A 22686-nucleotide genomic window follows, 5' to 3' on the forward strand; every position below is an offset into this window, starting at 1 on the left:
TCGAATAACGCTCATTAAATAATTATTCGGTTGAAAAGTGTTGCATGCTTTCAGGCTGCGCACAAAAAACGTTTAATTTTGTTGATGCCTCGCTGAATAATAACGCATATTTTGTTTTTTATTTTAAACTACATGTATATTGTGCTTTTTTCGTTCAGTATGAAGTACATATAAATACAATTAAATTAAGCTTACAACAAGTTTACATATATCACAAAAGTCAACATTAAAAACGAAAATATTTAGTCACTAAAAATGCATTAAACACATACTTATACAATTATACACTTACAGCTTTTCCATAAACACAACACCGAGAAACGTGTGCGCCTTGTCCTTGCTCAGGCCTAAGGTCAAAGTTGAACTACAAAACTAATTACGAATTATGTAAATGAAAATGTCAAGTGCTGCCTTTTTGAACTACGCCAACTCTTCTCGCATTGGCATTGGCATTGGCTGTCGCTGAGCTGCCGTTCCCGTTGTTGACAGCTTAAAGTTGCCCGGAATCGGCACTGAATTGCCCGGAGGCAGCCGGATGGGCGTATTCGCATCGATGGTCGCCGATTTTTGCACTAATTCCGGTGCCTGTCGATAGCTGCCTGTGAGGCGTCCCACCAAATTGTTGACAGCACGCAGCGTGGATATCGGAATCTGCGGCAAATTGAAAGTCGCCATTAGGCATCGAAATTGGTATTGGTTCTCAACGGGTTTTGGCCGTGACAAGCACACAGCTTACACAGATCATCAGTGACACTGCGGGCGGGCCAAAACGATTATAAATGCGAGCACTTACCTCGAAAATGCTGTCAATTAACGGCCGTAGGCTAAAGAGCGGGTAGCTGGGTTCCACAGCGTTGTTACCCGCAGCATTGCTTCCAGCTCCTGCTCCGCCCACTCCCAGACTGCTCAGCACCATTGCCGCGTTCTGTTGTAAACTGTTGCCACCAACTGAAGCACCCGCTGTCTGCTCGTAGTGTGCATACTCAAGGCTAGGATAGAGTAGCATGTTCTGTACTGGCATCGGATGCAGCATGGTCTGAAATATTACAGATAGACATACAATTTAACCTTTTGCCATTTGACACAAAGCGGAATCTCTAATTGGCCACTTGTAAGTATGATAAATACGTTTCAGTATTATTTGACATGCATTTCGCTTATGCAAATATTCAACAAAATAAACAAAAATGCAAATTATGCTAATTAAGCAGTAAATTTATGACTTTGATACGAAAATATTAATAAATGTAATTTAATTAAAAATATCCAAATTGAACATAGTATTCATTTAAGTTAAAAATCAAAGGCAACTTCTATATATATTCATTTGATACATTCATGTGTTGCAATTAAAATATATCATGGTATTTAATGCTGCGCTCAAAACTATGCAACATGAAATCATTACGAATTTTTGCATTGAGAGAGAAACTCGAGAGTAAAACGATGAAGTGAATCGATCTCCATGAAAATTATAGCAATTCATTCTTGACTTTTATTTATGCCAATTGAATTGAGTGCACATTGAGCTAGCTAAATTGCATTTGATACTTACGTCATTGAGGAGTACCAGTTCCTGACGTTGCCCTCTCGCATAGCCCGTGACTCGAGTGAACTCGGTGACCAGATGCGTCATGACCACCAACAGCACAAACCATACGAATCGGTCCATGGCTGTGATAATTATCTGTAAAAATACAATTGAAATGATTGCTGATTAGATGCAGTCGCATTTAACAGTGTCAATTGCAATTAGTCGTACATCATTGTCAAAACTCATTCTCGTCGTTTATTTATGTGGCAGCTGCCACATTGATCTTGCAATTAAATCCGAGTTACTCTGACAATCCCAAACACAGTAAACTCAAAGTCAAGTTGATGCCGTTCCCAAGTGTGAGCCACGTTCTCAAATGCGACTTGGCTGATCATTGGCCAACTACGTTCTGTGGCGCACACTCAACCAGCTAAATGGTTTTGTGCCAATGAAACCATCCATTTGAATCCATCGACTATTCGAGTTTGGTCCCAAAGTAGTCGCAGAATTGTCAGCTGTTGCTGTTGCTGCTGCTGCTGTGACTACGGCTGGGATTCTGAAATGTGGATTAGCACAAGGCCAACATGCCGCGTGGCGTTTGCCAGGCGTAACCAGTTTTTGTTTTAGATGTTGTTGTTGCTTCATGTGGCGGGTCGAGCGCATCGAGCAGCGAGTTTTCCCACTGCCAATGCGCATTTTCCAACTATTTTAAATTTGTTTTTGGAAAGCTAAACGGGGGGCCAAGGCAAACAAATCAGCGACAGTTTAAGACAGAGCACAATCAGTTTGCCACCCGCAATGAATGCTGCAAGTTCAAAGGTCAATGCATTTATAAGTGTTCTTCAACTGCTTTAAATCATAAGCTGTCCCGCATAAAACAGGACACACTTGGGAGGATCCCTGTCTGAGTATTCTTTCATCTCAGTTTCTGTCTGTGACTGCAATCAAAGCCACAACGCAAAATAGACTCACTTTGCATAGTTAACCACATTGGATATCAGAGTACCAAGTGTGCAAGATTGTAAGTGTGCCGAGTCTAATTATACAATTGTACAATTGTACAATTGTTTAAATTACCTTTTTATGCGGCGTATACTTGATGTTGAGCTTTAAGATTCTGCCGCAGCCTTGACATGGATCGCCGACAAGGTGCAAAACTAATAATACACCATCATGTTGCTGGATAATTAAATAAATAATTAAGCAAATGTTTGACTCTAACCCTGACCCTTGTCAAAAGGAGAAGGCTACAACGGCGCCAAGCAAAAAGATTCTGCTAGCCAATTTTTTGGCCGATAACAAGCTGCGCAAAACAACATAAAAAATTAAACGAAAAAATACAATATATATATAAAAAAAATACACACAAAAACATTGAACAGTTAAATGCTGAAATTATTAACATTCGTTTAGGAAATGCATAAATCAAGAGAACTGTGATTCACTCAACCGACAACCACAAAGAAGAAGAAAAAGAAGCAAGAAGAAAAAAGTCAACAACAAATTGTAGAGTTGGGGCGTGGCAGTGGGCAGTGAACGGTGGGATAGTCTTTTGTTTCTACACATTTTTTTTCTGATTATTATGCACATTTTAAGTGGTTAACAAAATTCTACTTTTAATAATGACTTTAAACGGACTTAAAGAGCCTCTTGGCAATAACTCAAAACATTGGCTAGTCTTTCAGCTAGTCTTTGTGTTGCTTTTCCATTTCATACATTTCACTTGTCAATAAATAATAGAGCTATAATTGTCAAACATTGTTAAGTTAACGAAATGTTTTTTGATCCTATTTTGCAAATCTGGAATATTGCAAATAGTTCGTGTAATTAAAAACCATTTACATTTACCAACTGTACAAAGTCGCATGCAAATATAGATATTTTTGATTTATATTCTAAGCTTTTTTTTATAGTAGAGTAGTGCCCAAAATGCTTTCGTACTCAAATTCCATTTGCATAACAAAAAGGGACAAGAGGTAACTCTCATGTGTTTGAAACACAAGTCCAAATGAATCTTTGGTCTGTTGCCATTTGCTCTTTTTTATTGAGGTATGAGAGAATTGGTTTTGAAGTATTTACCATACAGTTTATTCACATACCTACACATACATATTTATAGCTATGTTATTGCCGTTCTCGTTTCTGTTATATGAACTTTAAATTTGTTGTGTGCTAAAGCAAATGAAATTTTGGTCAATTTGTTGAAGTCAAGATTTAAATTACTTTGCATTGGTTCAAAGTGCTCTCAAGTTTTGACAAGATTGTCTTTTGTGCTTGTATACTCGGCGTATACGTTATGTGCAACGTATACGCAACTCTTGCAACTTGCCATTGTGCAACTCTTGCCTGCATCGCGTGTTTGGTTTTGTTGTTTACCATTTTATTGTTTTTCGTTTTTTGTGTTCCTTGTTTCTTGTTTTTCTGTTTACCTCGCTTCGCCAAATGACATTTTATGTATTTAACGCGCAAAAATCTTTTATTATTCTTGCTCAAAACTTTGGCAAATATTAAAAGTACAAACAGAGGCATAAACTCGCTATTGTCTATCGTATGCCAGGACATGCAACAGTGTGCCACACATATATACACACACACACACACACATTCGCTTAAGTATATAAGTACTTCTGTGCGGGTGGATGATATCGGAATCGTTAACCCAACAGAATAAATTTAAATTCACGAAAATGTGGCGGCAAAATTTCCATCATCTTGAAGTGGTCGCCTACGCAGCTTTGTTTGCCTCGTTTGCTTGTTCAATGTCAATAAACGTTAATTACTCTGCTTGCACAGCGAATACGCGGTCTAGACCCGAACGAGGGGCGCGGAGGGGGGAAAGACAACGAGTACTGTAAAGTACGTTTGCCAATAGCAAGGACAGGATTTACTACCAATAAGTTGCCTGATACTTGCTAAAAGTATCATCTTACTACTACAGCCATAAACGGAAAGCAATTAAGGGAATCACTTTATCACATTTATTAATAAAATTTTGCAAATTGTGATAGTCAGATGAGATCTTCTAATAGCTGTGATTGTTATCTGATATGCTTAGCATTTGGGTACGGAATTTTAACAATAGGTTTTGTGTAAGTTATAGATCTTAAATGATTCTTAAATCGGATTTAAGAGATTAAAATTTGACCAAATTGCAAATATTTTTAAATCTTTAATCTATCATCATTGAGTATATAGTAAAATATGTAACATAGCAGGTGTTAATTTATGGAAAATAAGCTCAATTGTTATAATATTTCGAGTATAATTAGTATTTAAACTAGAATACTTCTGCATTTCTCAGCAAGAGCTCTTTCCATAGAAAACTGCCTTCCATCTTAGCTTGAGGATATCAATAAGGGCTTATTGCTTTTGTATTTCAATTTAATACCTTATAATAACATTTCAACAGATTCAACCATAATTGCTTTAATTATTTGGGGCCACTAAAATTAGCAATTCATATTTCCGGCTGGAGGCCAAACAAACACTTCACTAGTCTCAACCACATTTTCTGGGAAAATTTGTTCGGCTCACGTTTTTTGTAGCTTTCTATTTCAATTTCTACAATTGATTTGTTTTCCTATCGAAATGCGTTGGCGCTGCCTGGAGGCCCTTTATCTATGTTTATCTTTCACTGTTGCAAAATTAATACTAATTTATTCTAATTATAAAAGTAAAGTTAACATTTTGCTGCTGGCTGCCAAGTAAAAGTTTACAAAAGCAAAAGCAAAAGTGTTGAAACGAGTTTGGTAACTTTAAGAATTCATTTTGGCCAATCTACAGTTTCACACAGCTGTTGTTTGTATTTGTTTATCTGCTTGCTTATTAATTATTCATATTGCGAAGATTGTTGGACTCTTCAGTTACGACATTCTTCACATGGCCCACAATAAATCATTATTGTGCTGATTCTGGCCAAGTTTTGAGTCGCGTATGCCAGTTGAGTGCTGCTCAAGAGTTTGTTAAATAGTTGCCTTTGTGTCCGCTTTTAATGAGGCAGCACTAATTAGCAGTAACTGTCGAGTGTCTCTTTATGCATCCAAAAGTGGTTCTGCGCCCCTTCAGTCGGTGTAGTTGTTGTAGTTTTTGGCAAAGCAGGAACTCACCTCGTTTGTGATGTAGACACTGCGAGCTGCCATTTTGTGAAAGACTCAGCTGAGCTGAGAATCAAAGGCGATGGCTGAATATGGTTAACCAACGATAACACTAACGATAGCGATAACGATAGCGCGTACGTCGTCTATTGTTAACGTGAAGTGCACATGAAGGCGTCTGCGCAGCAACTGACGGCGGGCAGCGCATGCGCTGCTTATATTCAGCACGTAGCACAGTTCTAAAGCTGCAGCAGATCGAACGGAGACGGAGACGGTGACTGAGAGGGAAACGGGGCCAGAGACAGCTACACTACAGCTGATCTTGCACACGCTTCAATCTTGTTTGCATTACATGACTCTGACGCAGTCACTGTAAATACATATATTTAGTTGAGTCTCACAGTTTGCAGTTTGCAGTACATAAGTTTGCGCATGGCAGAGAATTTCTTTGAGCCACTTTCACAGCGTCAAAGAAAACTGGTTTAAGAGCAGCTACAGCGATCTTGCCACGGCAGGTGGGCGGGGAACATTGAAATAAAAAATAAAAAACAAAAAGTGGATTGGCTACTTTCAGCGCAATTGACGTCGACTGGCTGACACACTTACTGGCATCGATTTGATGTAGTCAGAACCACAATTTTATTTTTTATAGCCCAATCTATACTAGAAACACACATGTATGTGCTCGTATTGTGTATATGTATGGGTAATTAATAGAGCATCGGTCTCGATTTCAGTGCCAGCAGCGCGAGTGTAAAATGATCTATAAATGAATCAAGTTCAGTGAACCCGTCCGTTTACAGATCAGTTGCTCACCTTACGGCGCCACCTCAAGCTCAAAGATTCAGAGACAGAGACAGGGGCAGAGACAGAGATGGGAAGAGAGATTGCGACTGCGATTGCGACTGACCGAGTTTTGGTGGCAACAATGCCAAGTCAATGTCCACATACATATCCATATCAGATAGTCGCGTTCTACGCGTGCTCCACTCAATCATTAAGCGTAGATGAGGTCGAGAAATCATGTTACACACATATAAAATTACGTCCGAGTATATGTACATGTAATCGTGTGCTTTGCAGCGAGGAATTTTGCAAAGCCCGTCATCAAACCGGAACTACCTTGAACTCGAGCGTAGCTGCATACTTAAATATACGATGCGATAATCGAAGCAGACCCAAAAAAGGCTGCGGCTCAGTTTGTGGCTAAAATAAAACACAAACCGAGCGAAAAGGTTGCCCGTCTAAATTTAAATCAGTATGCATAACAAGGACCGACAACAACGTCAGTTAGTCACCGAGTTTTAAGCTTCTCCAGCAATTTGGAAAATTAAGGAAACCAAACTTAGCTCAGGCAAAAATTTTAATTGCAAAGTGATTACTTAAAAAAAAAAAATGTTTTTCAGCTCACCTAGCATAAACTGTTGTGAATTGCATTTGTATTTCTGGATTATGAATATGTAAATATATTAATTACAAAATCAGATAATATTTGTAATCAATTTATTACCAGCGTATTTCGATTTGCCGCTTAGATTTTATCAGATTATTTCTGTTGTGTTCCAGTTTTAAAATCATAAAACATTTTAATAAAATTCTTCTTTCATTTAATTGAGATCATTACACTCGTATAACTAAGAATATTTATAGGTTTCATTGAACCTGCAGTGCGCAGAATGTGCAAATTATAAAAAGCAATACAGTATCTCAGCCCTTTACCCGCCTGGAACTGATCTACCTTAAGTCTCTGAGCTGCAGTTACTCACGTAACAAGTTGAACACACACATTGAGAGACATAGAGCTCTTGCACCTTTAACCTTCCATTAGCATTATCCCAGATAAACAGATAGATGATGCATTGAACCTGCAATAAAGATACTCGTAAATCACAATCGCATTGAACTTGCTGTTCGTTGTGAATTGTTGTTGCGTATCATTTGCTTTACTCGTGATTCACTTAGCGCGCCCTTTTTATTATTTTTATTTTTTTTATTTTTTATATGCAAAGATAAACATAACACAAATGCTCAATCAATATACATACAAACATACAGAGAAGCTGATAAAGATAAACAGACTGTCGAATTGATGGACAGACACTTGGATTTCTGTTTACAGCTGTTTGTCTCTTGAGCGGCTTTAGATACACAACAAATCGTTTAATGTTCGGCATGAAAACTTTACTATTCAGTTTGCAGTCAATGTAAGTTTTAGTTGCAGTTATTTGTAATATGCTTTAGCTAGATCTGCATTTTCTGCAATTGTAAATTCTGTTAATACATTTAATGTTATATAAAAAAATGTTAGGAATTAAAATAGCTTATCTCTAAACTTTTAACTTGTTGTTTTTGAAAACTTAACATAACATAATATCCGTTTGCCATTCATCAAAAAATCATTTTAGTAAAAACTAACAGCTTAATGACTGTATATTAGCATAATTTAATCATTTTGCAACAGTTTACTAAGCAAACAAAGAATATATTATTAACATAACACGCTCAAGTTAATTAAAGCCCGCCATTTACTCATTATATATTTACATAAATAAATGATGTATGTCACTTCCACTATTTTTTTTATTAAGAAATAATTTTAAAATTTATTAATAATATGTTTAAATTATTAAATTTATGTATTGTTAAAAATAATAATAATCAATCATGTTAGTTATAGTAACTTCCAATAAAGTGTAGCTAAGTTTCGACTTTGGCTTAAAGTGTTCTTATCGCTCTTTGGATTTTATATTTTTGTAAACTGTTTGCCAATTTTACAAATTGTAAATCAACAGCAACAGCAGCTGTCTGACCAACTTAGTTAAAATGCAATCGACAGTTATTGACCCTAAACTTGAACTAGAAACCAAATAACAAAGCGGCATAAAGCGTAAAATTCAATTTAGCTGAACCGGCTGTTTTGGCTATTGTTGTTGTTATTTGGACTCTAGCTGCTGTTGTTACTGTCGTTGCTATTGCCATCTCTGTCTGCCTGCTGTCTACTGACAATGCATAAATTTGAATTGTTTAAAAATAGCAACAACTATAACAACAACAACTACAACAACAGCAGTTGCGTTCAACGGTTTTACACCTTTCGACTGGTCACACTTACAGCACACACACACACACACACACACACAGCACTCACAAACACAAGTGGCGTCTAAGCGCCATGAGCCCCTGACATTGCTCACGGTCAGCTTTATATTTTATTACCTGTTTTGCTTTTATTTCATTTCGCTCTCTCTCTCTCGGTGTCTTTTTGTTGTCGTCGCTTTGGTGCAATTTTCTTTTGACTTGATTTTTTATTTAGTTAAATATTTTTTTTTCTGAATATTTTATTTTCAGCGGCCACAGAACGTGAACTTTTTGCGGAAAGCTCAAACTGTTACGCCCAGATGGTGGAAGCTGCCGCCCTTCCGCCCTTCCGCCCCCTAACCCCTTTCGGCGCTTTTAAACCCCCCGCAGCTGCCCCTATGCTGAGAGTCACGGCTCAAAGCCTTGAACCTGAACCCGAACACGTGCAAGAAACACGGCGCAATTGTTTGAAGATAAATGATTATGTACTTATGTATCAGTATACTTGTTTCTACAAGTGTGTGAGTGTGTGTGTACCTGTGTGTGTGAGCAGGGGCAGTAGAACATAACGAGTTCTATTATCGCTCATTATTGACATTCTGTTGCCTGTTCAACTGAGTTAAGGTTTTTTAAACTTTTAAGTTTTTTTTTAGTCCGAATAACTTTTATAATTTGTTTAGCGACTTTTTTTGTTGTTGTTGCTAATTCACACAAAGTCATTACCTTACGTTTTACTTTTGACAATTCGATTAGCTTATTTGCTTATTTTTTCGTGAACTGAGTGTTGGAAATTGTTCCAAGAATCACAAAAAGTTCCCCATTTGGGAATGGCTATCAGTTGAGTAGATATCACTACCAAATACTCTACATCACTCCATATAATTAACTTTAACCAGCTAACTAACTACTTGCTCCCAAAGTCTCAATTAGAGTACTCGTAAAGCAAGCTATATAAAAAGTGAAACTGCAATTACACTAAGCTGAGTTTAATAGTAGAATACGGGTCGACGTATCTATCGTTAATCAAGCAGTTAATTAATGGCAATCAATGGAAAACACACACAAGCAAACACACACTCACACGCAGTTTCGCTCGATAGACTGTGATACGAGTGTGCATAAAGTTGGCAGCCACTTAATACCGAAATAATCAATGTAATTAATTTGCAATAATTAAATTACTTGCACATACTCACACACACATTTATAACAACAGATTGTAGGTATTTCATTCCATTTGTATCTCGAACAGAGCGTAATTAATGTGCATATTTAATCGAAACAACAACAAAAAGAGCATAAAACTTGCATAGTTGTTGGCAAAAGGCGAAAAAAAAAAATAAAAGTAATTTATGTAATGTTAACTATGCGACACGTGCAGTGAAAATTCGACCAGCTATTATTAAAAATCAATTAAATGTATGCTTTTTTAATATGAAAATATCTGTAATATTAATTGAATTTATCGACAATAGCCTTTGCTCATTGAAAGCTCATAAATTTGTGTTGAACGGATTTTAAGAAACTTTATTAATTTAATTAACAGTTTGTTCACAGAAATATTCAGCAATTGGAATTTGGCATAATAATACACTTTTATTTTCCCTATTTTTACTACAGAGAATTTTCAATACTCGATATTCGAATTCTCCCCATAACTGCAATCTTACTATTTTTATGCAGAATTTAAAAATATTTTGTAGTCGTAAAACAACTTATTTAAAATGCAGAATTTATTTATTTCTCACAAATCAACTTAGCTACTAAGCCAAATTCTGAATAAAATACATCATTTGTTAGGTATAAAAAAATGTATCCATTGAAAAACAGACTAAAAGCTTTTCTAGAAACTATTTTTATTTTATATGCTGCAGAGCTAAGGAAAATCAGCAGTATTTCATTATTTGTATCTGAAGTACCCTTCAGGCATTTTTATTTCTCTTTCTGAGAAAATTGCAAAGGCTTATAACATTATCAAGTTAGTTCAACTTTTATTACATATCAAGCATTTCTTATTAAAGCTTGAGAACAAATTCAGAAAATTATATAATAAGTTTGGGAAGTATGTTTACAGTATTTGATCTTAAGTTGTTTGGCAACTAATTTCACAGCAGATTAAAAACAAGTAGTTGACGAACAATTAATCAAAAGCTAATGTGAAGCAGTGCGATGTTCATCTGTGCTCTCATAAAAACCACTTCAGATCCCATCAAAGTCGTTGCTTGGCCAGTTTATGGTGGAATTCAACTTTTCTGTCAATCATCTCTTGCCAGAGACTTGTTTTTAATTGCTTTGCGCTGTGTTAATGAACTTTATCTGGATTCGGATTATGCTAGACCATAGACTGATAAAAAATGTTCTAAAATAAAGATTTAAAATTTTTTTTTTTTAATTTTTCACTTTTATACATTTTATTCTGTCTTAGTAATTTTATTTTAATTTGTTACGAGTGGTTGGGGCCACCATTTGTTTTATAAGAAATGGTACATATTTTTACTTTCCTAATTATTTAAGACTTTTATTCTTAGTGTAAGTAATGTTTGTGATGAATGTTCTTGATTTTAAAAGTTTGTCTCTTTTTTTTCAGTGCAGTTAAGCGATGTAAAGCATAGTAGAGCACTATGCATTTCCGGTTACATGATTTTCTAGTTACATTTCGAGCTTACTTTGAGTAATAATCAAATGCTGTTTCTTCTAATTGGCCGACTGTTTCCGTTGAGTTTGCATATTCATCCGCTGGAGCAGTAAGACTCTAATTACTTCCTATTAGCTTAATTGTACCCACAGTACTCTGTTGCTCATTTAAAATGCTTCAACTGGACAAACAATCAGTTTGTGGAGTGCTCGTGCTAACAAGTTGAATAGGAACTGTTTGTGGCACGTTCATTCCCAGTCTGAAAGACAGGCAGAGAGGCAACAGGCTCTTATGCTAATTTCTAACTGTCTATTGGTAACTTGGCTTGCTTTGTCATAACTGTTACCCAGTTAAGTTGAGCTTCTACCATATCGAAAGCGGTCTTACGTGACTTGAAGCACACTTCATATCCAAAATTGGTCTCCTTACCCAACAGTCAGCCCACGCCAACTGTTACCGCATTTCACATTTGAAATTTGCAAACTGCAGTGACGTCAGTTGTCTGACGTCTGCTGATCATCACACGAAATATGTATTATACAAAATAATATAAATATAAATATAAATATCTTTATATATGTCGATCAATTCGCCAAAAAGAATTCTCGTCAGCTTCTGTATAGAATCTTAATGTTTTCAAACATCTCACTGGTATTTATAGCCTCTACAGATACTTTGTGTTTGTCAACAGGCTTAAATTAATTACAAATGAATCGCAAAATTCATAAATAATTCATATTGGGACAGCTTTTGGCTGACTTTCGTCTCGTCTCTCACATGAATTACGTAACTGAATACGCACGTCATTAATTAGAATTTCAAAGCATTCTACAAACACTTCCAAGTAAGATTATGCGAAAAGCAAAAGTTATCGTAACTTAGCTGAATTATCATCTGTTTTTATTTTGTATTTTTAATGACTCACAAAAAAACGAAGAGGGGAGAGATGGAAATGCGAATTTGATACTGAATCATGTCCACTCACAAGATACAAATGAGGATTTAGATTCACAAATAAGTCAAATACACAATGAAACATAATTCTTCACTTCTTGTCTTATGATCTCACTACTTTTCAGGAAACCGGCTTATCAGTTAAACAATATGTTGAAGACGATCTTTAAAGGAATTCTTTGAAAATCTGAACTGTGCAAAATATAAACAGCCCTATACAATTAATTATGTACATTTGTATCGAAAAGAAGTTGTCACAGACTGAAAAAAAATTGTATAAAAACAACTTGACGGAATTCGAGAAGTTCAGGTTTAAATTAATAAATGTAATATATACATTTGTATCTTAAATGATTTGAATAAGCAATCAAGGTATATTTTTTTTGCTAATTGATGCTAATCTTAATTTTATATTGTAATAAATATCAATAAATATTACATTTTGTGTCCGAAAAATGTTTAAAGATCTTGCAAATATATCAGATTTTTTTTCTTTCGGAATATGGCCAATATAGCCAATCTAAAATACACAATATATAACATACCATATATACGTTCACATCTAAAAATAATACACTTTTTTTTTAAGAGTGTAGTCAGTTTCGATAAACATAAATAAAATTCTACAAGTTGTAAGTTGTAAAGTTAATAATTCTCTTGCTTTAACTAGATTTGTATCTGTACCTTTGTATCTGTATCTTGTTACTTTTGTGGCTGTTACTAACTTAAAATAGAATTGAATTGTATGTTTCTCTTAATGCGGTGTTTGCATACCTTATCCAGTTGACTGCGTCTCTCGATCATGTTTGCTCGTATTTTGTTTAAAGTATTTCTGAACACAAACACGTATTCTTCTCTCTTTCTTTTCACTCGATGCTCTGTTGACTGCTGCTGCTTTTGTTGCTGATGCTGATGTTGTTGTTGCTGTTGCTTTTGTTAGAGTTACCACAAAAAAACTTCACTTTATTGACTTGACTAATTTCCGCATTAATGCGAAACTTCTCAGACGACACTTAACCGCTCGCTGCCGTCTTGAAATAAGGTTTATCAAGTGATCAGCTTAATATCAAACGATATATGAATTCTATTGCACATACAGAAAACCCACAAGCGACCGTTTCGTATTGTATGAAATTCGCAACTGAATACTCAAGAGTCTCTTACCGATACTCAAATAAGTCTGGCCCAGACTAGAGATACATCGCGTGAAGCCGGCAACCGACGCTTCTCTCGAGGCGTCAGCTTTGCTGGTCGCTTGGCGGGTTTTCGATTTCGGTTTCAGTTTCGGATTCGGATTCACATTCGGATTCGTTTTGGGTTTTGCGTTTAGGTTTCGGCGCCGCTTAACGTGTTTGCAGTGGACAAAAGCGGGAGAAGGAGAATGGAACGACTGCGCGCACGTATCTCAGCTGTTTCGTCTGAAGTATCCATGAGATACTTACTTACTTACTGACTGAATATTGAATGTGCGCTGTACGCGTGCGCTGCTGTTGCGTTTTCGCAACCATTTCGCACTGTGTATTCGACATCAAGTGTTTCACAGTTTGAATAAGCAATAGCAAAAGCAATAGCAACAGAAATAGTCACGCATGACTGACTGACTGACATGCTGATTAGCTGACGTTGGTCAGTTGCTTAACCAGGGGTTGTCTCAAAAGTTTTCGGACACAAAAAATGACTAGAAACGACACAAAGAAGTCTGTCTGATTAAATTTAATTTCTGGACAATAGTTTCAGGCGTTCAAAATTCACAGTAAATATAAAAAAATATCTCAGACTACCCTCTCTTTTGAAGTAATAGTGCTGACAGTATTGGCTGATCAATAAGTTTCTTGTCAGGCCATTGACTGGCAAAATACAAGTAGAGTTGTCGTTTCAGACTTTCTTTTCCGCATATGAGGCAATAAATTCGTTTTGGAGTTTGTGCCAACTTTGAGATTGCAGCATATTGATGAAAACTGCAGGCGAGTGTTAGATAAATAATTAACAACTTTCACTGGACATGCGCGAATTTTCACACCGCAACGATAATAGCATTTTGTTTGGGTTTCACAGAAGCTTTGGATTGAAAACGAACGAGTTATACAAAAATACGAGTATTTGACTGCTCGACTGAGTCATCGGAGCTGCATCACACATACGCCGCGTGTGACGCTGTAAACTGTAAATAAATAAATATTTATACTTTACCTGTTTGCAATTGGTTTACGCTTGGTTTATTTGCCACTGTAGTTAGCCACACTAAATACGCTGATGATTGCGCTTATGGGCCTTAGCTTAACTCTAATATATTGAACTGTTCACTGGTCTAGAAACTGTGCTGAACTGGCGAATACATCGCAGAATTTGTTGTTATTTATTACCAAAAACCTATGAATTTATTGGGTCATTTACGCGGCGATTCATTTTAATTGTGTGCCCATTAAAACAGATGAACCAAATGCGATTTAGAGCGAAACAATCAAGATGTTGGCCAACTGATTAAAGCCTACTCCACTTCCAGCATAAGTATGTTAACGAAATAGAAAAACGTTCTGGCTGTCGCCTTAAATCAAATTTGATTTTAATTCACAGCATCCTGCATAATAAATTTCTTGCTTTTTCTCGCACTCATTCTCCATGTGTCACCAGGCAAGGACAATAATTGTTTGAAGGCGTACGTGATACTATTTGGGCAAAGGACGAGCCCAGGGCTCTTCGACCCTACCCGGAAATGTTTGAATAAACGAATGATTTCCAGGCATTAAATTGCAAACACAAATGAATGCGAATGCGAATGGCTGTGGTGAATGCGGATGACGCAGATTGGGATGTGGAGGTGCTACTAAGGCTTTCAACAATTTGCACACGTGTAACCACTGCCAACTGAATTATGGTCACTTGTGTGTTAACCACAATCAACTTGGCATTACAACTGAGTGTCTTCTTCTTCGTTTTCCTCTTCATCTTGGTCTTTGTCTTTCGCTTACGATAAGCGCTCAATCTCGTTGATGTGACCACAACCCACAAAACAGTTCAATTTGGCCAAGCGGAAATGTTGCCAAGAGTCTCGACTAGCTCTTGTCGAAGAAAGAGAAGAAGAAGCATTTGGCTGATAAGATCACTGTCATCACTACAACAAGTGAACACAGTAATCTCTCGTCTGCACGCCTCATATGGGTACAAATATGATTTTCAGTTTGTTTTATGCGGCACGCAATTTTTTATAATTTCCGCCAATGACCTTAACACAATCAACAGCCAACAATAACAGCAACAACATTATCGTTTATTTGACTTTGACTACGTGTATCTGTGGTTTGGTCTTTTCTCTGTCATCATCTGTGCAATTGGCAACAATACTCGCAATGGCATTGGTAATGCATTTCCAGCAGACAAAGCCAAACAACGGACTTGTAATATGCAATTAGTGCTCGAATCTGGCCAAACATATGATTGGCAGTGCTTCTGATTTTTGGACGGCAGTTGGTATTTGAATAAGCCATTAGAAAGATTCAATGGACAACTTCACATGATTGAAAATTTAAATAAATTAAATTAAACAGTAAATGTGAAAAACTATATAACAATTAATATTTTAAAACTAAATTCTTTTACAATTATCATCTTTTTTCTTTTCATTTTAATTTTGACATTATCTCTTCCCTTTCGCAAACATGCAATACTATTAATATTATGTTTAATATGAATTAGAGCTATTTGGAATTTTGTTAAATCTTTGTTAATTATTTAGCGTTATTAAATTTGAAAAGGTGTGTGTGTATGTGCAGTGTGTGTACTCTGTTAGAGTTTTTGCTTAGCTTATGAGCTCATCTGTTGGTGACATTTGATGATCACAAAATTGCTTTTAAATTACACCGCCTGCTGACATTCAAGTAATTTAGTGTCATTTTTGGCAAATGCTTATCTAGCTTTTGGGGTGCACGCAGCTCTACGAGTAATTTCCGAGTAGTTGTGCCACATACAAGTACATAGTGTAATCAGAGAGGCATCAGTGTCAAGGTTACTGTCTTAGGATTGAGATTTATTGAAATATTTATGGTGCATATTCTATATTAAAAAGCCATTTTTACCCACGCCATTCATATAAAAAATTCCAACTATGAAAATTCAATTTAAAATCATAAGCGTTATATATCTACAAAAGTTGATTTGCTTAAATAATTTTAATTGAGCGTGATTTTTATTATTTCGAGAGCGCTTCACAGCTAAAATAAAAACTGCAGTCTTTTCAGTGGCAGCCCGTTGCGATGATTTAAATAAATGCACAATGAAACCAATAATACCATACGGTTCATATGAGAATATACCTTTTCCGATGCATTCAATCGTGCAGAGAGACCAAATACCCCTCAAACGCCTGCTGTGAAAATGTATAAATGCAAATTGATCTAAATTTTTTTATATACGTACAAATATAGTGATTTATGAAGCATCCTTTGTTGGCATTGTTTGGCCATATTTCTGACAGAGAATGAGCAACTGCTGCAAAGCAAACATACGTAGTATTCCGGCAATTGTCGCACTTTAAGCCAATGGTGTGTGAAAACTTGATGAAGCAGGAAACCAAAAACGAAAATGAAAATAGTTATCAGAATTTATTGTCTGTGATTTACAACTATTTATTACGGTTGCCACTCATTTCACTTATATGTGCATATTCCACTTATGCTACGTATTTTGCATTTTATATTCCCAATTTGCTACGGCTTTAACTGTCAGTTTTTATTTTAGTAGTAGACGAAAAAGTGTTGCATACTTTTAGGCTGTCGCATATTTGGTTTGGGCAAACAAGTTTTAGAAAAGCAAGCAAACGACGCGTCGCTTTTACACCGGATGAACGGCTCGACACATCAAGTGTTGTTGATGGGCTAACAAATCAATGGGCGGGTCTATGCCTAGGCACGCCTCATTTAACTGGAAATCACATTAAAACGCGTTAAAAACACATTAAATCACACGTTATCAATTTCATGGGTGGGACCCATGTGTTGGTCTCCGCGTGGTCTGGGTGTGTGTGTGTGTGTGAACCGTGGGTCGATATGCGTTATGCCAGCAGGCTGACAATAAGTTCAATCCGTGTAAGCCACAGTTACGCCCTGCAACGCCCGCCGATAAGGAGGGGAATCTTCGTCATCAACATAAACGGCTGTCATCGACTGAGCGTATCGTATTTGAAATTTCAATTGTATCGCTTGCTTAACGCAAATCCGCCAATTTCATTGAAGGCGTGCATGTAAATGGGCCACGCCCTCTCGCCTCCGCGGTAGTTCGCCCACTTAACCATTCACTCATTCACTCATTCATTCAGGCATTCAGTCATGCAGGCAAGCAGGCAGGCAGGCGTTTGCCCGTGGTACGTGTAATAATTGCCCCGTGGTACGTGTAATAATTGCCCCATATGGCAGCGACAGCGACAGCGACAGCGTCAACCACAACGGCAACGCATCGTATACGTAATATTGTGATATAGGGCAAAGAGTCCTCCTGTATTTATTTGGATGTGATGTGCGTATTTGTTATTGACATTTGCATATGCCTTGGGCCACGTTCATTGTTTCTGACTTTGCCTGGCTTCATTCTGTATTTTTTTTCTTTCTGTTTTTATTATTTTTTATTATAATTCTGTACATGTGATCAGGGGAAACTGCACTTGTGCTCGTAATCACCACATTTAAGCAGACGAAATTTATTGCAATCGTTTAACTGAACATTGTGTAAATCTGTTTGCAAAGTTTTTCACAAAAACAAGCTCAGATAAAAGCTCTTAAGTGTGGGCGTAATTATGTTTGCCTTTGCCCCGCCCACGGTTGAAGCAGCCGTAATCGTAATCCTCTGCCAAAGCCCAAAGTTGACATTCATTTGCCACAAGTATCTCTGTGTATGTGTGTGTGTATGTGTGTATGTGTGTATAGAGGGATGGGAAAAGAGGGAAGTTGTCTGTGGCGTCAAGTCAAACTAATTTCGACCTTTTGGCGCTGAAGCTGAAACGAAGTCGAGTCGAGTCGAGTCGTGTCGTGTCGTGTAGAGTTGGGTTGAGTCTCATGCAAAATTGAGTTTGTTATGCGCCAGGCACAAATAACACTCATTAGCCATAATGAGTTATACTCGTAACTGGTCGTTTGACTATATTTAGAGTGCTCTTTAGCGGCCATTATGCGGATGGTGTTTTGCTTTTTATCGTCAACGCCCTGGAATTGTAGTTGTAAATATAACTCGTTAAATTCCTTAAGTTTTCAACTATTAATACTTTGGCCAGCTTGGCTCCGAGACGAGGCGCTTTAAATAGATGCTACCTCGTTGTAAGTAAATGATGGCAGATGCAGAGGGGTTAAGGCGTTAAGGGCACCACAAATTGTTTGACATTTGGCACTGGCATTGGTTGTCAAGCCTTTTAGCTGTGCCTGCTGTTATTGTCACTTGCCAGCAGCAGTTTTCTGTTATTTTAGACGAAGTTTTCCGTCACAGCAGCAACAGCAGCAGCAGGACGAACTTTTGTTGTTAATTCGCTCAAGTTTCTGGCAAGTATTTACGTGCCCCAAGACCATCCATTGCCAGAGTCTAGGATGTAAACTGACTGAGACTGACTGAGACTGACTGAGACAAGCCGAATAACCAGGCAGGCGGTTACAAGTACCACGAAAGTTTTACATGTTAATGGCATAGTTTAGGAAAATGTTATCACTGTCGCCGCATCCCTTCTAACTCCTCATATATGCTTGTATCTTGTCTGTATTTGCCTCTGTCTTATATTCCAGCCCCCACATTTTCTCAGAAATTAACTTTCACTCGCCACATTGAGTCGCAGCCACATAATGTGCCATTGCCGTCGCCAACGGCTACGTTAAGTGACTTTCTTATGCCGGTTGTAAAATTTCTGGCTTTATATGGGTTCCTTCTGTCGGCCAAAGTCTTCTTACTTCTCCATACCCAAAGCATACCTAACTGCGGTTAAATATTTTCAGACTATGAAATCTTGTAATTTACTTGAGTACATTGCTCTGCGCCGACGTCGCCGTCGCCGTCGACGCCAACGGCCATCCCCAAGGTCATCAAAGGCGGCATCATCATAGATGGAAGGTCTTGTCATTCCAAGTTAAGCCGTTGACAAAACTTTTCCGGGTAAATGCATAGTTGCGTATTTTTCGATTTGCTTGAAATTTGAAAATATGCGCCAAAAAGTTTTTTGGGTTGCCGTTTCTTGTGTCATAAGGAAACTATTAATTCCATGCCAAAAACTTGTAAACTATTCGCTTGTCCTGAAAGCGCTCATCTTACAACATTGCTTACTAATTTCATTTAAAGTAAACTTAACAAAATCCCCAAATCTGGCCACAGGCTCATTTGCTTCTAATTTATTGAGACTCATGTGTTTTGCTTGCTAGGCAAATTCATGTCCAAGCTAAGCCTCATCAGGTGAGTGGCCACTTGTGGCTGCCACAGCAACAGGAGAAACGCTGGCAACAGAAACAACCGCCACTTGCAGCAAGTGTATTAACATTTTTCTTAACAGCAAATTGCAGACGAGCAAAAGCAACTTCAAATAGGTTGAGAAATAACCAGAGGGGGGGCAGATGGTGAAGTAGGTGGGGGAGGGGGGAGAGGAGCTGTTGGGATGGGTCACTTGAGCTGAATAAGTCTTGCAAACTAAATAAAGTGACTTGCTGGACTTTTTCGAGAAACAGTTGCATGACTTATACAGTTGGAGAGCGACAGATAAAGATGCCAATGATGGCCATGATGATCATCATGTTCGTCTCGACTAAGTGGCGACAGAGTGTTGCAAGCTCAAATAAATGATACAAGTGGCGAAATACAATTTCCGAGTGCCCGGAAACAGCTGAGTCTGCTTAATGCTCAGTTCGGCTGGACGAGTGTCCTCGTCCTCGTTGTCCTGCTTGTCTTGGCTTAAGCAGAAAAGTAGTTTCATTGCTAATTTGTGCGTCCTGAAAGGCAGTTTTCGTGTGGTTTCGCTTGATTAAAAATTGAAAGAGCTCTCATATTTTGTGAGCGATTTAAGAGCAGCTCCCTTAAGCCAAAGGCGGTGAATCTATGCTACGTGCTTTGCATTCTTCTACACATTTTTGAATCTATTTCTTACTCCTAAATATTTGCCGATATGTGAGTTGTCTAAATGTTTGTTGTTATAAATTCAAATCAACTTAGTGCCGGCTGCCGTTCAACATTATCAAATCGACTTGCTGCAGTCCCAGTTCATTCAGTCCCACGCCCTTAAGCTGCCTCATCCCCTTGCTTGTACTGACCATTGGCTATAAATTGGTAAGTTGGTAGCTGGCCCTTTTTGCAGCTGCTGGGTCTGCCATTTTACTTTAGGGCCGCCTTTTACAATGTTGGCTTTGCAGATTCAACATGACTTAGTGCCGACTTAAGCGCATTAAGGCCAGGCTAAGGCTCAGAAAGCCTTTTAATGTTTTATCGTTGTGCAAATAAATAAACGACCGCCAAGCCAAAAAGGCATAGCAACAGTTACACGCGCCTACAACGAATTTTACATCAGATCCCTAACGAAAATTTGCATATCCAACTCAATTAGCCGAATCTCCGACACACGTGGCGTATACGTATTACAGGGCATGAAAGCAACTTTAAAATCAATTATCATTGAGAGCATATATTTCTCTCGATCTCTTTGTTAATGCTTTCTCTGTTGCAGCAATCGGCAGTCATTTTGTGTATGTTTAGCTGCAGGACACTAATTGGTTTCCGCTGTGCCATTGTGCGGTGTTTAGCTAGTGAAATTCACCACACTATTTAGTCTATAATAAGCATGTATTTTGGTCTGGTATTAGGCAAATTCGAGACAGTAGATAGAGAGTGCGTAGATGCACTAATTAGTTTGTTAAAATTATGTTGTTTCATATTCACTTTCGCATTTGAAGTATGATTGTAAATAGGGAGTAGGCAAATTTGAGGGTAGAAAAAAAGGTATCCACACGGATGCGAAGCATTCCACCTGCCATGGCAGTTTTCTGTTTCCGAGAGGTGGGAAAGATCTGTAGTGGCATTGCAATTGCGTAGAATACTAAATATGTGCGGGACATAGGCTCAGTTACAAAGAAGAGCACACCAGCAATGCTGACGCAGAAATTCAAGGCGCTGACAGCAATTTGAATGAGAATTGGCAATGACATGAAGGACTCCATGGTTTTAAATAGGCTGTAAAGGTTTTAATTCATAATGTGCAATTTGTTTTACTCATAAAATTCTACCCACTCTAGCAAGATTTTGTGATCTTTTATGCAAGCCTCCAGTTCAAATTCCAAATCAACCTCCTCTGATTCATGGACTCCAATTTGCTCGAGGCGACAGTAGAGCATCTTTATGTGGGCTGAGATAATGCACAACATAATGATGGGAAAGCAATCGTTTGCATAGTTTTGCGTTATTTGAAAGCATGAGCCAAAAATCTGATACAAGTTGGCTAAGTAAAAGTTGCGCGAGGAACTTCGCCAATCGAATGGAAACCAGGCGGGGTACATGAGTTCGCAGCCATCCTGCAGGATAAAAGCCAACTCAGCCGATGTTGCACATATAACACACAAGCCTATAAACACATAATGAATTATTCGAATCTCAGTTTTCAACTGGTTGTAGATATCCATCTCTGACGGACTTTTCACCCGCGAGTCCAATAGCACTAGCAGTTCCGTCATTCTCCGGAGCTTGTTAAAATTGTAGGCGTATATGACAAACTTCAGGGAGCAGGCAACGTATGTGGCTATAAACGTAACGCTTTTGATATCGTCTGTGAGGTTGCCATTGCGAAAAACTGATATGCCCAAGTGCAGTGGATAGCCAATGGTTATTAACAGATGTTACACTACATTAAAGGCAATGTATACTTTCTTCCAGGTCACCTGGTCATGGGTAAGACCATGTATCTTCCAGACAGCGCAGTGACTTCTGAAGAAATTCCGGCTGTCGATTACCATGTCGTTGTCCTGCAGGCTCTGCTCTACTGTTGTCTGAATTTTTAATAATTTTTTTTTATATGATATAGCTTCATGTGTAATATGAAATAATTAATATATAATTGGTTAAGTGTCGCATTAATAATTAAAATGTTATATTTTTAAGTGCAATATGCCTCGACCAACTGAATTTCTTACGTTATTTATAAACACTGTATAAAACCGAGTTTTAAATTAAATAACTGAAGTGTTGGGCAGATCCCAGTCTACACTTACAATGTGGAAACACTGGAAACTAATTAGAAAATTGTGGTTTTCATCGATATATCGATACGTTCAATTGCAAGTGTCATCAGCAGTAACGATGGGAACATGAAATCGAGCAGCGCTGCCACTTTGTGACCATACATACTATATTTGACGGATATTTTTAGTTTATTCTATTCTATTTGTATTAAG

At 37.6% G+C, this 22686-nt stretch overlaps 2 protein-coding genes across 3 annotated transcripts; both read right to left on the bottom strand.

Moving 5' to 3' along the window:
• Nucleotides 1-153: 153 nt before the first annotated feature.
• Nucleotides 154-13461, bottom strand: LOC117783635. 2 transcript variants are annotated; one of them, XM_034621138.1, is made up of 4 exons: nucleotides 13070-13461; nucleotides 1556-1687; nucleotides 794-1036; nucleotides 154-651 (listed from the first exon to the last, which is right to left on the bottom strand). In XM_034621138.1, exons 1-4 carry the CDS (start codon nucleotides 13097-13099, stop codon nucleotides 421-423), a joined length of 636 nt encoding a protein of 211 aa, XP_034477029.1. In that variant the 5' UTR covers nucleotides 13100-13461; the 3' UTR covers nucleotides 154-420. The 2 variants fall into 2 exon arrangements, with proteins under 2 accessions (XP_034477029.1, XP_034477028.1); XM_034621137.1 differs by lacking the exon at nucleotides 13070-13461 and adding an exon at nucleotides 5641-5763.
• Nucleotides 13462-21177: 7716 nt separating this feature from the next.
• LOC117783763 (odorant receptor 59a-like) lies at nucleotides 21178-22248 on the bottom strand. The gene is given in 2 exon segments (XM_034621308.1): nucleotides 21178-21472; nucleotides 21530-22248. Coding segments are annotated over 2 exon segments (1014 nt in total).
• Between the last annotated feature and the right edge of the window lie 438 nt (nucleotides 22249-22686).

This window comes from Drosophila innubila (assembly GCF_004354385.1).
Source record: "Drosophila innubila isolate TH190305 chromosome 2R unlocalized genomic scaffold, UK_Dinn_1.0 1_C_2R, whole genome shotgun sequence".
NCBI lineage: Eukaryota > Metazoa > Arthropoda > Insecta > Diptera > Drosophilidae > Drosophila > Drosophila innubila.